This window comes from Hydra vulgaris, chromosome 15 (assembly GCF_038396675.1).
Source record: "Hydra vulgaris chromosome 15, alternate assembly HydraT2T_AEP".
In the NCBI taxonomy this organism is placed as follows: domain Eukaryota; kingdom Metazoa; phylum Cnidaria; class Hydrozoa; order Anthoathecata; family Hydridae; genus Hydra; species Hydra vulgaris.
This window is the reverse complement of record NC_088934.1, coordinates 54,998,400-55,014,539: the sequence shown is the minus strand read 5'-3', so window position 1 is coordinate 55,014,539 and position 16,140 is coordinate 54,998,400. Positions and strand designations below refer to the sequence as shown.

Sequence of the window (16,140 nt, the reverse complement as noted above, 5' to 3'; positions counted from 1 at the left end):
TGTTTCATCTAAATTAAATATGCAGTGTGGTCTATCAAATAAATTATTATTGTTTAATGTCTTCTCATATAACTCAAAAAAATCTGTTAATGTTTTTAGAGAAAGATCATTAGCTCTTGCTTTTGTCAAAAGTTCAGGTTTTCTTTTTCCAAGGATTACATTCCATCTTTTTTCAAAAGACATGCACCAGTCTTTCCCTGGCTTGTCATCTTTGAATAGAGTTTTTTTGCCAATAAATGTTATATAGGATTTAACTATCAGTTTGATATCTTCTCTATCTTGTGGAAAACCCTTATCAGCTAAGTACATCAAGGCTTCTACAAGAAAATTTTCCTTAGTATTATTCAAAAAAATCCACGACCGCTTCCGATTCTTTTGTCATTCCTTTGGATTTGATCATGGGATCGTCTGTATAATGTCCCATAAGGAATTCCAGAAGACTTTGATACACTGTATACTGACTCTCCTTCCTTAACAAGCAGTATGGCAGTCATTAATTTGCTGTGATCATATGTACCAATAGTCTTGCGTTGGTATTCACGAGGCATAATAATTTATTTCAGTTTTATTATTTTATCTAAAATATTTTAAAACAAACTTTAGTTATATAAAGTCTATAATTTAATTATAAAGTAAAGAGGAATACAAAAATAAAATATAAAATATTTAGATGGGAATTTAAATTTTACCCAAGCCATTCTGGGAAAACAAATTTGAACTATGATCTTAATGTAAATAGTTCAGAAGCATTATAAACTAAACATATGTCACTTTTTTCAGTGACATATAAAACTATTATATGTCACTGAAAAATGTATAATATTGTATTAAAAAGCAAAAGTGAGCATAAATGTATATTTAAATTTCGTGTAGCTTGTGTTTTTGTAATAAAATACTATAACGTAAGTAGGATTTTATATATATCCATTTTACCCCACTATTATTTTACTTGTATATCCATTTTACCCCATTTTAGATTTTTGTTTATTTATCAATATGGGTTAGAGAACTTATAAATTAAATTTTACATATTGTTACTTCATGGTCCAACTAATGAATATACATCATTAAACTTCCATAAGTAATATTACTGAAGTCTGCAGACAAAAGTTTTAAAACATAATGTTTTTTATATTTTTTTCAAAACAACGTGTTTTATATATTAACTCTTTATGTAAATCAAATATAAACATTGTTAACGCAAAAAAAAGAAGACAATTATGTGTAGAAATTGTTGGTAATTTTCAAGTTTTAGAATTATGTATAGATAACTTACTCCATGGATACTTATTGAATATATCCATATTACCCCAACAATCCATATTACCCCACCCTACCCTACTATTTCTATTTAAGTTTTTACATGAAGCATTCAAGTGTGACGATTGTGATTATTGTCATTGATAATTATCTAACAATGACAAATATCAAAAGTACGCGGTTGTGCCACTTGTGCGTCTTTGCGTTTCTGCCCCAGAGGACAGTTTTTAGAAAGAATGCAGTTTCTTAGGTTGCTCATTAAGTTATGCCGATTTCAAAAACGGTTTTTACTTGATGAAATAATGCTGATAACAAATATGTTTAACACTAAAATCAAATATTGCTTAATCCTCAAAAAAAAGGTCTGGAAAAATATAATATTTTTATCAAAATAGACATTATTATGTACAACTTCCCAGAAACGCAACAGGCGTACTTTTTGACATATCCAAAATGAAGGAAACTGATTTACCGACGCATGGTATGCTTTTTGCCATATTAGGTAACACTTTATATACATATATATATATATATATATATATATATATATATATATATATATATTATATATATATATATATATATATATGTATATATATATATATATAATATATATATATATATATATATATATATATATATATATATATATGTATATATATATATATATATATATATATATATATATATATATAATATAGCCGTATTATATATATATATATATATATATATATATATATATATATATATATATATATAATAAAGCCGTATTATATATATATATATATATATATACATATATATATATATATATATATATATATATATATATATATATATATGTATATATATATATATATATATATAATAAAGCCGTATTATATATATATATATATATATATATATATATATATATATATATATATATGTATATATACATATATATATATATATGTATATATAAAAAGCTATTATTGTTATTTTGGTGTAATTCTATTTTAATTTTCTAGATTATCAAGTTGCAATAGTTTGTTATTGTTGTATACATGTCATTGGACTTCGAGTATTCACGTCTAGCTTACGTTACACCAGTTTTAATGACTTTCAACCAATTTTATACTAACAACTCATACCATCAAGACATTCTATTACAGTAGACACAAAAGTACACTGTATATATATATATATATATATACATATATGTGTGTATGTATATATATATATATATATATATATATATATATATATATATATATTGTATATATATATATACATTATATATATATATATATATATATATATATATATATATATATATATATATATATATATATATATACATACACTGTATGTATATATATATATATATATATATATATATATATATATATATATATATATATATATATATATATAATATAGCCGTATCTTTATTATATATATGTATATAATAGAGAGCCAAGCCAGCCCCCGGCGTAAAAATTTTTGTTGTAAATGCAATGCATTTTAGTGAAGCTGCACCGAGCAGTGAACGCCTTAGGGATAAATAATAAGTTAAGAAGAGTTTAGCAGAGTGAGATAAAAGTACAAAAAGACAGATGTCCAGTGGAAAATATAGAGCCTCAAAGTAGAAAATACTTAAAAATTGATAAATAATATGTTGTAAAAATAAACAATAATAATTAACAATAGCCGAGATAATTAAGAGTCATTTACTGTTATTCTACTAAGTTGTCGTTAGTGTCAAGCGTAAGTGTGATGTAAAGGCAGTATCAGTGATGGAGCAGAACTATTCGTTTTTTAAGTAGTTTTCTTGTGGTCAGTATTATTAGAGTGGTAAACATACATTATCGATATAAGTGTGTCATGGACGTCTCGAGTACAGTATGGATTCCTGCCTTATGGTACAGTATGAACATAAAAAGACCTCCAACTTTTGCCCGAGACAGGTATCCCAAAAGAAGTTCCACTCTGGGTCTACACCAGGGTATCTTGTCAAGGTATCCCATTATGTTATCCCAAAAGGACTATTATCAGAGTATCAGGACGATTGCCACAGACTTCTGAATTGATACTGGGACCAGAGGACACTTAGTGGGGCTCAGTACAACTTGCATACAATTGTAAGTCACTTTTTTGACATGAGTGCCGATAAGTGCAGTGCTTTGTTGCAGTATAAGGAGGGTCAGTGAGAGTTGTGAACTGTTTTGAGTATTATAGATGTGTATGTAATGTAAACAGTCAATGCAGTGTACTTTTGTGTCTACTGTAATAGAATGTCTTGATGGTATGAGTTGTTAGTATAAAATTGGTTGAAAGTCATTAAAACTGGTGTAACGTAAGCTAGACGTGAATACTCGAAGTCCAATAACATATATACAACAATAACAAACTATTGCAACTTGATAATCTAGAAAATTAAAATAGAATTACACCAAAATAACAACAATAGCTTTTGAATATATTTGACAAACTAATAATCTGTATATATATTTTAAAACTCATAATCTATGATTATATAGAACTTTGTATTTTGTATAAGTTATAAGATTAACTGTGAATATGTCATGTGACTGTAATGATACCAGGAGTATCTGAAGTGGAGTAGAATTATTCGTTTTCTAAAACAGTTAGGAGGTAGCCTCTAGTCAGTTGAACAGACTGTTTGTATAGCATGGTTGACTTTGTGTCGTATACAGTGAATATTTAATAATAAAAATATGATATAAGCAATAATTATAGAAGAAAATGAAAATAAATTAAAAAAGAGAAAAGTAAAATGTTAATTCAGGATGTGAGGTGTATGTACATAAGCATGTGTTTGTTTGTTGTTAATGTTGTAGGTTATCTTCTTTGTAGGTTTTGTGAGGTAAATAAATTTACCTAGCGTACATGTGTTACCCTAACCCTGACAGTAATATTCATAAAAACGTAACTTTAATTTATCAAACTTTTAAGCAGCCGTTGCGCGGTGGTAGCGCACTTGTCTCAAAAACAAAGGTTCAAACCCCGCCTCTGGGCAAGTTTTGCGAAATTGGTGAGGAAGGAGGCGTGAACTAAATGCTCATACGCGTTGCTCTGTGATAAGACTGTAAGGACTTCTTGGGGCATCAAAATTAAAAAAAAAAAAAAATCAATGTCTGTAATATGGTGTCTTGAATTAATTAGTAATTAGTTTGGTTTGTCAACAAATCCTTACATTTCTTTTACAAGTTTCAGTTGGTAGAAATTAGTTCATTTAGCAAAATATTTTGTAATAGAAAGCTTTTAAACTAAGTGGCCTTTTCTTTAATATTGATATTGTTAGTAATTTACTTGAAATATATAAAAGAAGAGAAAATAAAATTGAAAGTATTAATAAAATCTCCATCTTTAAAAGAGTTTTACAAACAAATATGTTTTTAGAAAACAAGAATATTCTCTTGTTTTTTTTAAAAAAAAATATTATTTTGAATTTTAAATATGCAAAATAAATAATTGTATTTAATTGTATTACGATTAGCCAAAATAAGCTTTGCAAGTTTTTTTGCTTGGAATAAGTTTGATAACTGCATCAAAGTCTAATTTCCTTGGAAGAGGCATTTCAATTGCCAGTGTTCTTAAATTAGAAAGTCTTGACACATCGTTGAAGGTAAAACATTTTTAATTCTTGCTAACGTGCTGAAAGAGCGTTCTATATAAATAAAATGATATATTCTAGTGCCTGTGCAACAGTCACTGGAAGAGTACAAAAGATTCTAAGAACAGCTAAAATGAAAAGAGAATCAATCTTCAACTCACGGAGTTTATATAATAATTGAAACGGCGATAAAATTATCTTTCCGAAATTTGATGCGTGAATTGCCTTTAAATGTTCTAACTCGTCTACTAAATCAAGAGAAACATCAATGCTGTATTTAACGCTAATAGATAAAACTTTCTCACACGCAGATCTTTATCTAATGTCATGTTTTTCAAATGTGTCCTCAAGATCTTTGGCTGCCTCAAAACGACGGTTCATATTAACAATGTAGCTGGATAGCTCAGTTGGTTAGAGCATCAATCGAAAAAGTTAAAACCCGGACTGTTGTACGATACGGGTTCAAATCCTCTGCCACCGCCAACTCAGCGCTTGAGTAGTACTTTTGTACGCAAAAATAGTGGTCAATAACGGTCGCTACTTGGATTAGTCTTTATGACTATTTGTGGCTGTTCCTATGCTAATTCAACAATATTTTCGGATTTATCATTGTATATAGAAATAAACCATAAAAATTCAAATAAAAAATAAAATAAATGAAAAATAAATAAATAAAATGATATAATCTAAATTTCGAATGTGTCGTTGATAATATAAACCGGCTTTTATGTTTTATGTTTTAAGTTTTTATGTACTTTTATAAAAGAGAATAAAAAACATGTAGAAAAGATAAAAAAGGACAATTTTAACATAAAATGTAGTTTTTTTTTTAATTTTAATTTAAAAAAGGCGCATTTTTTTCATTTTTGTCCCGAGCGCAAAAATCCTTGCTACGTCACTGTTCTTAAGCGTCGTATATAAAATAAAGCATTTTTTATAATTGAATGTTTTACACCTTATAACAAAACTCCATATACAACTGATTAAACTATAACATAAAAATAAACTAAATTGTAGAACCAAATAGACAGTTTTCTAACATTCATTGACTCTTGTTTTCAAATACCGCAAATGATGTAAAGAACTCGATCAATACAAACTATAAATGCTTTCAAATAATGAGTTCAAAGTAGTTTCAACATAATTTTTTTTTCTTTATATATTTTCCTTTTTGAATAATTTTCGAATAACTTAGCTTACAGAATTGTTTTGATCAACAAAATCAAATGTTTGTTTAAATTTCTTTTATAAAATAAAGGTTTATTCCCGTTAAATTCATTTAAATAATTTCTTTCTAAGTTTGCTATAAATTGGCTAAAACAGGAGGAGACCTCATAGCTACACCATTAATTTGATTATAATATTTACCATAAAACAACAAATGAGAATTACAGGTTGCAAACCTAAATAATTTTTTTAAATTCGCCTTAGAAATTTAAGTTCCGGATTTTTATTTAATATTTTAGAAACCGCTTCGTCAATGGTCTCCTCCAATGGAATATTAGTGGTATAACTTTTAACATCAAAAGAAATTAAATAATTATTACTGGAATGTTGTAATTTTAATTCTTCAAGAAAAATAAAAGAATCTTTTGATGAATATTTTAGATCAATACACGGTTTAACTAAAATACTTAAGAACTTAGCTAGTTTATAGTTATAGGTATTATTTAAAGAAATAATAGGTCTGAAATTAGGAATTTGTTTAAATTTTTTTATGCATTTTAGGTAGGCCATATATATGTGCTGGTTGTATATTTGGGATCCTCAAAAAAAATTTACTTACTTTTAAAATAAAATTAAATATTATGATATTATGTAATATATTGTCATAAGTTATACAACATTATATAGATTATACTATCATAGGTTATACGATTTAATAATGAATATTGTCATAGGTTACAACATTCAGCAAATGTTATATTTCAACGAGGTATAACCTATGACTTATTAATTTTATACTAATAGTTTGATTTAAGGATCTCAAAACATTTATACTTTATATTATTTATTTTATATTTATATCATTTATGGCATAAGTGAATGATATACGTATAGTTATATTTAAGTATTTATATAATTATATATATACATAAATACATAAATATAATATTATTATAATATATATAGATATATATTTATATCATTTACTTATATAAATGGGTAAATCTGCAGTTAAGCGGCGTAAATTAATTTCATTTTTTCGCTTGTTGCGAGACTTGCTCAAAGTGGTGATTTTTTAATATAAACGTAAGGAATATTTTAATATCCTTTTAATTTTTTTTATTATTTAATAGACTGTCTGCCCCAACCAAACCTTCAGTCGATGTTGCGGCACTTCCTTATAGCAGCAGGCTATAAGATGTAGCAGCACTCCGTTGTAGTTAAAACAAATTCCTGTCATAATCAACAGTAAGTAAATTAATGGATATTTTGTGGTAATTAAGTGGATCACATCTAAATACGCTGTTTTAAATTTAACAGTTGCAGTTCAAAAACATAAAAAAGGAGCACGTAATACAGATGTTGAGAGGTCTAAGAAGCGATGGCTAATGCAAGCTCCTGACAGAAATAGTGGTTGTGCAAAACAAGCTTTAACAGTGTAACCTAAAAAAAGTTGATGGTTTTTTTATTTGTTCTAAATTTCCTCTGATATTTTATATATTTTTCTTGAAATATAATGTTTTTATTATTACAATATTTTTATTGTATTAGTCAAGCATTATAGAGTATTGGATTTTATAGTTTATACTTTTACAGTTTTTTTATATTTTATTCCTTGGTTTACTTCGCTTAGTTTTATTTATTTTGGTTACAATTTTATATTCATTTTACGAGTTTGACCTGACATTCATTTGCGTGACTGGGTTTAAATCATATGTAGATTAAATATTTCCTTTTAATTATGCGAATAAGTGTAGAATCATAATTGTTCTCATCATCATTATTATCATTTGTTTAGTTTTTTTAAATATTTTTACATACATTAAAAGCGCTATGATTGAGTTAATTGAATTAAGTTGTATAATGATTTTATTCAATATAGATAAGTTACAATATATAAATATATTGCTACTTTTTAATATAAGTTTAGTGTTTCTATTTTTATATCTATTTTTTATTAGAAATTAGGTGCAAAACTGTTTAAATGATTTTTAAATGACCTAGTACATCGTCAGGAGAAAAAAATTGCAGTAAAATCGGAGGCCGAGTAGTATCAAGCGTTCGCAAATGAAGACATCAAATAGTAATAATGATCTTCCTTTATGCTTTTGCTTTATTCCTTTGCAAGTTAAGCATGTTTATGTATAGAATTCTTTTATTGAAATACAGAATATTTATAGTTACATTTGTGTAGATAACAATGTGTTTATAGTTTTAAGATAATTGGAATATGCTTTTATAATTTTTATATGTAGTATTTCATTGAGAGTATTTTTTCGAAAAACAACACGATTATCTAATGTTATCATGGAGTCAATGAGTTCTGATTTATTGGATAAACAACGTAAGATATTCTTTTTATATTGCATCCCAAGAAGTTTCATTGATATAGAAATTGATATATAAAATAAAATAAAGCAACAATAAAAAAACTCATCAAGTGTATATATATATATATATATATATATATATATATATATATATATATATATATATATATATATATATATATATATATATATATATATATATATATATATATATATATATATATATATATATATATATATATATATATATGCACTTAATGAGTTTTTTATTGTTGTTTTCTTTTATTTTTTATAGGGGAGACCGGGGCTAGTTGGCTCGGTTTTTACTCTATGAGCTCTGTAGCCCTAACAGGACATTTTTTTAAAAATATAAAAGTATAGTCTCAAAGGGTATGAATTTGGGTAACTTGTGAAATTTGCATTCATTTACAAAAAAAATTCTTGGGGCCTTTCCGGGTCCTCAATAAAAAAAACAACGGGGTAAGTTGGCGCAAACTTTTTTTTTTTTTTTTTTTTTAAATTTTCCGTTTTTGTTACAATTAAATTCCGTAATATAATACAAGATACTCTTATTCTTTCAAAAATAATCCAGTTATAAATATAAAAAAAAAAATCAAAGACAAAATAATAAGAGATAGTTATACAAAAATATATAAAAACGCGGGAAACTTGCAGAAGACCATTAAGTCTTATCATCAAGAACCGTTGTACTAGTTATGTTTTTACAATATTAAATTCCAATAATATTGTTAAATGCAAAACTTAATTAACTAAGGTAAATAGTGTTAACACCAAAAACATTCAATGTAAAAAGACAAGAACAAATAAAACAAACAGTCAAAGAAACAAAAAAAAAAAAATAATAAAAAATAAAAAAATAAAAAAATGCAGTTTAAAAGAAATCATTAATAAGATTTTTATACTTTGAAATACTCTTTTTTATTAGTTTTTGAAAGCAATTTATATTGTTTACATCTTGTAAATTACTATATTTTGCTAAGATTTTATTCCAGATATGCGGAGCACGATACGTAATTTTAAATTGTTCTTGTTTAGTTTTGCACAATGGTTCAATTAAGCCTGTTGTGCGTAAAGTATACTTAATGTTAGGTTTTATTTCATAAAGATCATTAAAAATTGAGGGGCATTGTTGAAATTTACTTTTGTACATGAGACATAAAATTTTATAAACGTTTATCTCGTATAACGTAAAGATGTTCATAATTTCGAACAATGGTTTTGCATGTTCGTTTTTATTTTTAAAATTTATTATTCTTAAGGCATGTTTTTGTTTTCGATAGAGTGCTTCAAGCTTGCTTTTAGATGTACTACACCACGCAATATTCGCGTAATTCAAGTAACTTTGTATAAAACTGAAATAGATTTGTTTTAGATGATGCTTATTAAGTAAATCCCGTGACTGATATAGAACGCCAATACTTTTTGATATTTTGATTCCAATATAGGCAATATGTTTATTCCAGGTAATATTTTCGTCAATGAGAACACCAAGAAATTTTGTGACTCTTTCGCGACTAACTTCTGTGTTTTCAATAACTAGTTTTCGAAAAGAAATAGGAATTTTTTTTTTTAAAGGGTGGAATAATGAGAACTTTGATTTACTTGAATTAATAGAAAGTTTATTTGCATTGAGCCATAGTGAAATTTTATCTAACTCGTTGTTCATTTGTACAAAGAGTTGAGGTATATCTTTTCCTGAAATAAAAGTTACTGTCGTCAGCAAACATTATTGTTGATATATTTGTCGCTCTCCAGAGATCATTCACTATATTAGGAAAAGTAGAGGTCCAAGAATAGATCCTTGGGGCACTCCACAAGAAATTAAAGATGAATTTGTTAGTTATTTATTTCCGTTATATATGGACTGTGTACGTTTACTCAGGTAATCTGCCATCCACCTGCAGGGTACGCCTCTTATGCCGTATATCATAAGCTTTTTTATCATTATTTTATGATCCACTGTGTCAAAGGCCTTGGAGAGGTCAATAAACACGCCTAAAGTAAATTCTCCGTTTGCAAAAGATTTTTTTTTAATTTCATTAATTAAGTAAAGTATTGCATGTTCAGTTGAAGTGCTTTTCTGGAATCCAAACTGTTTTGAATAGAATAAGTCATTATTTTTAAAAATTGCATATAACCTATTGAACATAATTCGCTCAAAAATCTTAGAAAAAATGGAAAGTATAGATATTGGTCTATAGTTTCCAATATCCGTTTTATCGCCTGATTTATATATAGGTTTAACTTTTGCTGATTTAAGTATATCAGGAAAGATACCCTCATTCAGAGAACGTTTACAAATTTTAAATGGCACTTTTAACTCATTAAAACAGTCAATGACAATGTTGCTGTTTATACCATCAATTCCAGATGACTTATTACGTTTCAAGCTTTTAAAAGCTGTTTCGTATTCTTTAAAGGTTAAATTCTCATTTTTAAATAGATTTTTATTGCACTGATGGTATTCCTTAAATGATTTATTTACATTTAGAATTTTTGCCGCAAGTTTAGGTCCTATATTCACAAAAAAATTGTTAAATTCATTTGCTATATTGTTTTCATTGTCAATAGTTTTATTTTTAATATGTAAGATTTTCGGAAAAGATTCATTGATTTTCGGTTTTCCAATTATTTCATTTAGTACTTGCCAAGTTTTCCTAGAACTTAGTTGACACTTTTCAAGTTGCTTTTTATAATAGTTTGATTTTGCAGTTCGTTTGACTTTCTCAAATAAAGTCCTATAGTTTTTATATTCTGCCTTGGTCTTTACGCACTTATTTTTTAGATATCTATCGTACAGTCGATGTTTTCGCTTCCAAGCTTTTTTAAGCCTTTACTAAATCATGGCGAATTTAAGGTTTTAACTTAATTTTTACTTCTGTCTCTGGGAAGTGTTTTTCATACAAATTTGAAAAACTGTGATGGAAGTTATTAAACATGGAATTAGCATCATTGAGTGATTCTAATAGAGACCAGTCTATATTTCCTAGTTCATTTTGAAACGCTAATTGATTGTTTAATGATAGGAGGCGTTTAGTAAATGTGACTTTATTTTGTTTTTGTTTTTGTTTATTTGACGTATTAGCGGATATGAAAATTGGCATGTGATCTGAAATTGGTGTTTTAATTATTCCTTTTTTTAACGAGTTTTCAAATAAAAAGTTAGTTAATATATTGTCTATTAATGTTGCTGAATTTCTTGTTATTCTTGTTGGTTTGTTTATTAAAGGGATCACACCATATCGAAATAAATCATTGTAAAAGTTTTGACTTTCTATATCATTGTCATAATTTAGGGCGTTAATATTAAAGTCACCTAATACAAACAGTTTTTTTTTTCTAGAGAAACTTTTTGAATAATATTCTAGAGATGATTTGAGAAAATTTCTGTGGACGCATTTGGCGGTTTGTAACAACAGGTTACTAAAATATTTTTGGTTTTATCATTAACTATTTCAATCGAAACAAATTCGCCGTTGCATTCAGATATGCACATGTCTTTTCGCATTTTAAACCGCAAGCTATTTTTGACGTAAATAACAACACCACCACCTCTTTCTTTGTAAGTGAATTGCGTCATATTCTAGTAAGTCAAACCTACAACTTTCGCTAAATGCATCATCAGTTAGCCAAGTTTCACTTAAACAAATTATATTGAAAATAAAATTGCTTTCCTCTAAGAATATTTTAAAGTTTTCAAAATTTGCTTTAGCGCTTCTTATGTTATGATGAAGAAGAGATAAGTTCTCAAAAGGTTCAATATATGATAAATATTGCTTTATTTCGTCCGGAAATAAATATTGTGCTTCCGTATTCATTAATGAATAGTCATCAAATATAATTTTATCAGGATCGTGCTCATCGAGCGTGTTTAAATTATTTAATCTAAAAACATGAAATGAACTATTTTCGAAGTAATTTTCGTTTTCAGTCATATTCGAAACCATTTTTAATTTTTTAATAAATATTATTTAAAATATTTAAAGTTTTTTTTTTATTATTATTTTTTTATTTCTCTCTTCCTTTAGAAAACTTATTTCTTTTATTCGTAAAAATATAAAATAGAGCACTTATGTATATAAAAAGATATACAAATATAAACTATAAAAAGAAAGAAGATATTAAGAACATAAATTACTTTTCCTTTTGATTCCAATCCCGAATGATTAATTTATCGTACGATACGTAAGCGAACTTCCCCGCATGTCTTTCCACCTTCATTTTTTCTTTCAACTCCTTTCTTATTAGGTTTGTTTCTGCGCAAAAATCTTCATTAATGTAAATGTTTTTTCCTTTTAATGTTGATGACTTTTTTAAGATAGCAATTTTATCCTTAAAGTCTAATAGCTTTAAGACAATAGTTCTAGGTTTTTTATTGTTTCTCAGTCTAGTGCGATGTGCACGCTCAATTTTTATACTTTTTAGGCCAAGTTGCTCATCAAACAATTTAAGAACCTTCGCTTCACTATCGCACCAGGTTTCATTATCTTCCTCTTTGATACCGTCCACCCTTAGGTTGTTTCTTCTGGACCTGTCCTCCATTTCTCTTAATTTCTTTTTTACATATGTAAATTCACTTTTATTGTTTTTTGTTTCATTATAATTTTTATTTTTTTCCACTGTGTTAACGGCGGTTTTTATCTTCTTCTCAACAAGTTCTTCATGATAATTTAAACTCGTTTTTAATTCTTCCACATCTTTTGATATAGCTTTAATAATATTGACATTGTCGTTCGACATCATTTCCACTTTATCAAGACGCTGATTTGTTATTTTTAGATTAGCGTTGATTATATTTGCAAAATTTTTTTCTTGTTTTTTCAGTATCGCTTCAATTTTGTTCTCAAACTCCTCAAACATATCCTTTATCATTCTTTTAATTTCCACTAATGTAACTGTCATTTTTGTAGATTTGTTGTTTTATTTTTTAATTGAATTTAATTTAATTATTATTATTATTTTTTAATTGAATTTAATTTAATTTTTTTTTTTTTACTACGTTGCAAAAACACGTCCGATCGTTACAAAAGCCACAAAATCAAAGCTCAAACTTATAAAACTGTTATAAAAATAGTTATTTTACATTTCGATTTGCTTATACTAAAATTTGTGTGTGTTTAGATAGAAAAATAAAAAAAACTATAAAAATGATTAGTAATGTACTATTGAGTGCAAATAGAAATTTTTTTACTATTAATTTTCGCAACAAATTTAAGCCAAAACTTAACATTACTTTTAGATGGTACCAAATATAGCACGTATAACAGCCAAAACAGTATCCCACTTTTTATCTGTGAAAAAAAACCTAAAAAAAATTTTTTTTAATTTTTTTGTAAGAGTAAGTTTTTTCAATATTGTTAAAAATTAAAAAATAAAATAAAATTAATTTTATAAAAATACATATTTTTTTCCATAGTAAATGCTATGAGCCAACTTACCCCATGAAAATTTTGTCAAATTACCCCGAAAGCCTTTTTTTTAATAAACAGTGTATAGATCCTGAAAAACGGCAACTTTAAAAAAAAGTCTGACTGGATATAGTAAACCAATTGTGACAGGAACGTTTACAATAACTTTTTTTTCATATGACCGACTATTTTCTTTGTAAAGTAAAAAAGAAGCGATGTTCCAAAAGTTACGTTTTTTTCCAAAAAGCACATGAATTTTAATATCGGGAATCCTGACAATACTATAGTGAATGATAAAATGATCAATTAGTAAGGTTCTGTGTAATTTTAGTCACTTTCTGATGAAAGGCTCTGAAGATAAACGCAGTTCGTCAACTTACCCCGACGGCCAACTTGCCCCGGTCTCCCCTACTTCTTTTTTTTTTTTTTTTTTTCCTTATAATATGTAAAAGTATATATTATTTAATTGATGTAGAAGAGATAAATCTTTTACTTTCTTATTTAATCTTATTACTAACTTTTATAGTTTATTTTACAACAACTTTACTTTTAGCTATTTTGGTTACAATTTTATACTTATTTTACGATTTCTTCACTTTTGGCTGTTTTTGAGTGACTTGGTTGTAATTGCTAAATCTATCAGCTTGACAGTCAGAAAAATATGGATATCAAAAAGTACTAAACGTTAGTTCATGCAAGCATCAAATTGAAATGATGGTAGAAGTTTAACCGTACGCTAACCTTTTTTTTTTTTTTTTTTTTTTAGGTTATTTAGGTGCTCCAAGAAGTCCTTACGGTCTTATCACGGAGCACTGCGGAAGAGCATTTAACTTGAAGTTCACGCCTCCTTCCTTACCAATGTCGTTTATTGAGCTAGAGCTGGCGTCGAACCTCGGACCTCTGGGTTCTGAGCCAGAACTCTAACCACTGCGCCACGGCTGCTCAACCCTAACTTTTATATGTATTGTATTGCAAGGCAATTTTATTGAAATAAAAATATTTGGTGATATAAAACTTATTGCTAAAATGACTGCATATTTATAGTTTAAAATATCCCACATTCCACTTTATATCACCCATGCGACTTTTTTCGGTATACCTAAAAAAAGTGAAAGCAGGGTGATGTTTGTCAGTCGACAAACATCACCCCGCTTCACTTTTTTCTTCCTAACTTGTTTTACTTTATAATCTTTAAGTTAATATCTTGCATTTGTATCCCAAAAGTCTCTAAGTTAAAATCTCGCGTTTATTAAAGTATTGGTTATTTATAAAAATAGCAATAAATGTTAAAAACAAACAAAATGAACCAAAAGTAGCATAAAAAAAGGCAATGTCAAAGCATCGGCTAAACGCCATTCGAGAAACGACTGTCATGCATGGACCATGCCTTAAACGGTGAGCATGACTTGGATTGGACCATGCTTGTCGGCCGATGGTGGGCCAGTAATGACGCCGATGGTAGGCCATGCATAGGCCAAGCATGGCGAGTTTGCTGGGATTTACAGTATTGGACAAAACATTTGCAACCAACATCGAACAATGCTAAAAAGTGTTCCTAATTTTACATGTCTTAAAAACGAAACGAACTATACTACCACAGCAAACAGTTCAGGAGTCTGGAGTCATAGCATGCCATGACATGAGCAATCAGCTGACAGGTGACAGCACGCAGGCAGAGTTTCGTTGACAAGTGCCATTTTGCAGCGGACAAAACAAGTTCAACTTTTTTGGTTTGTTTCATTTCTTAAGTCTGGTCCATGTCAACGTCACGGAAGTTTTTTAATAATTAAAGGGAGTATCCAGAAGTTTCCAGAAGCATGCAGAAGCTTCCAGAAGTTTCCAGAAGAAGCATCCAGTAGCATCCAGAAGTATCCAGAAACATTCAGAAGCATCCATACGCATCCAGAAGTTTCCAGAAGCATCGAAAAGAAGCATCTAAAATCTTCCAGAACAGGTTCACACAGGTTCATTTTACTATATAAGAGACATGTAAATCGACATGTAATTCAGTCAGTATATGGAAGTCAATTAGTCAGTATTATCAAGACAGTTTATCAAAGTGAGTTTTATCAAAGTGTTTTATCGAAGAACATCAATACAAGAAGTGAAATACAAGAAGTGTTTCATTACATCAGTACAGTCCACATCCAACCAAGACGTTGTGTTCCACAGAGCATTATTGTATCATCACAAGGTAAATGTAACACGGTAAGCCTTGAGAAGCGTGATTATTTATTTTTATGACTTCAAGTGCAAAAATGGCTTCCGACAGTCTTGGATTGGAACTAAGAAAGAAAATTATTGGCGATTACGTCAAAATGTCACAAAAAAGTAT

At 27.7% G+C, this 16,140-nt stretch overlaps 1 protein-coding gene across 1 annotated transcript; it reads right to left on the bottom strand.

Moving 5' to 3' along the window:
- Positions 1 to 12,531: 12,531 nt before the first annotated feature.
- On the bottom strand, positions 12,532 to 13,299 carry LOC136092081 (uncharacterized). The gene has a single exon (XM_065819801.1). The coding sequence runs from the start codon at positions 13,297 to 13,299 to the stop codon at positions 12,532 to 12,534; it is 768 nt and encodes a 255-aa protein (XP_065675873.1).
- Between the last annotated feature and the right edge of the window lie 2,841 nt (positions 13,300 to 16,140).

What these genes read in the sequence shown, in the direction of transcription:
- LOC136092081 (XM_065819801.1), bottom strand. Translation starts at nt 13,299, where the DNA reads ATGACAGTTACATTAGTGGAAATTAAAAGAATGATAAAGGATATGTTT.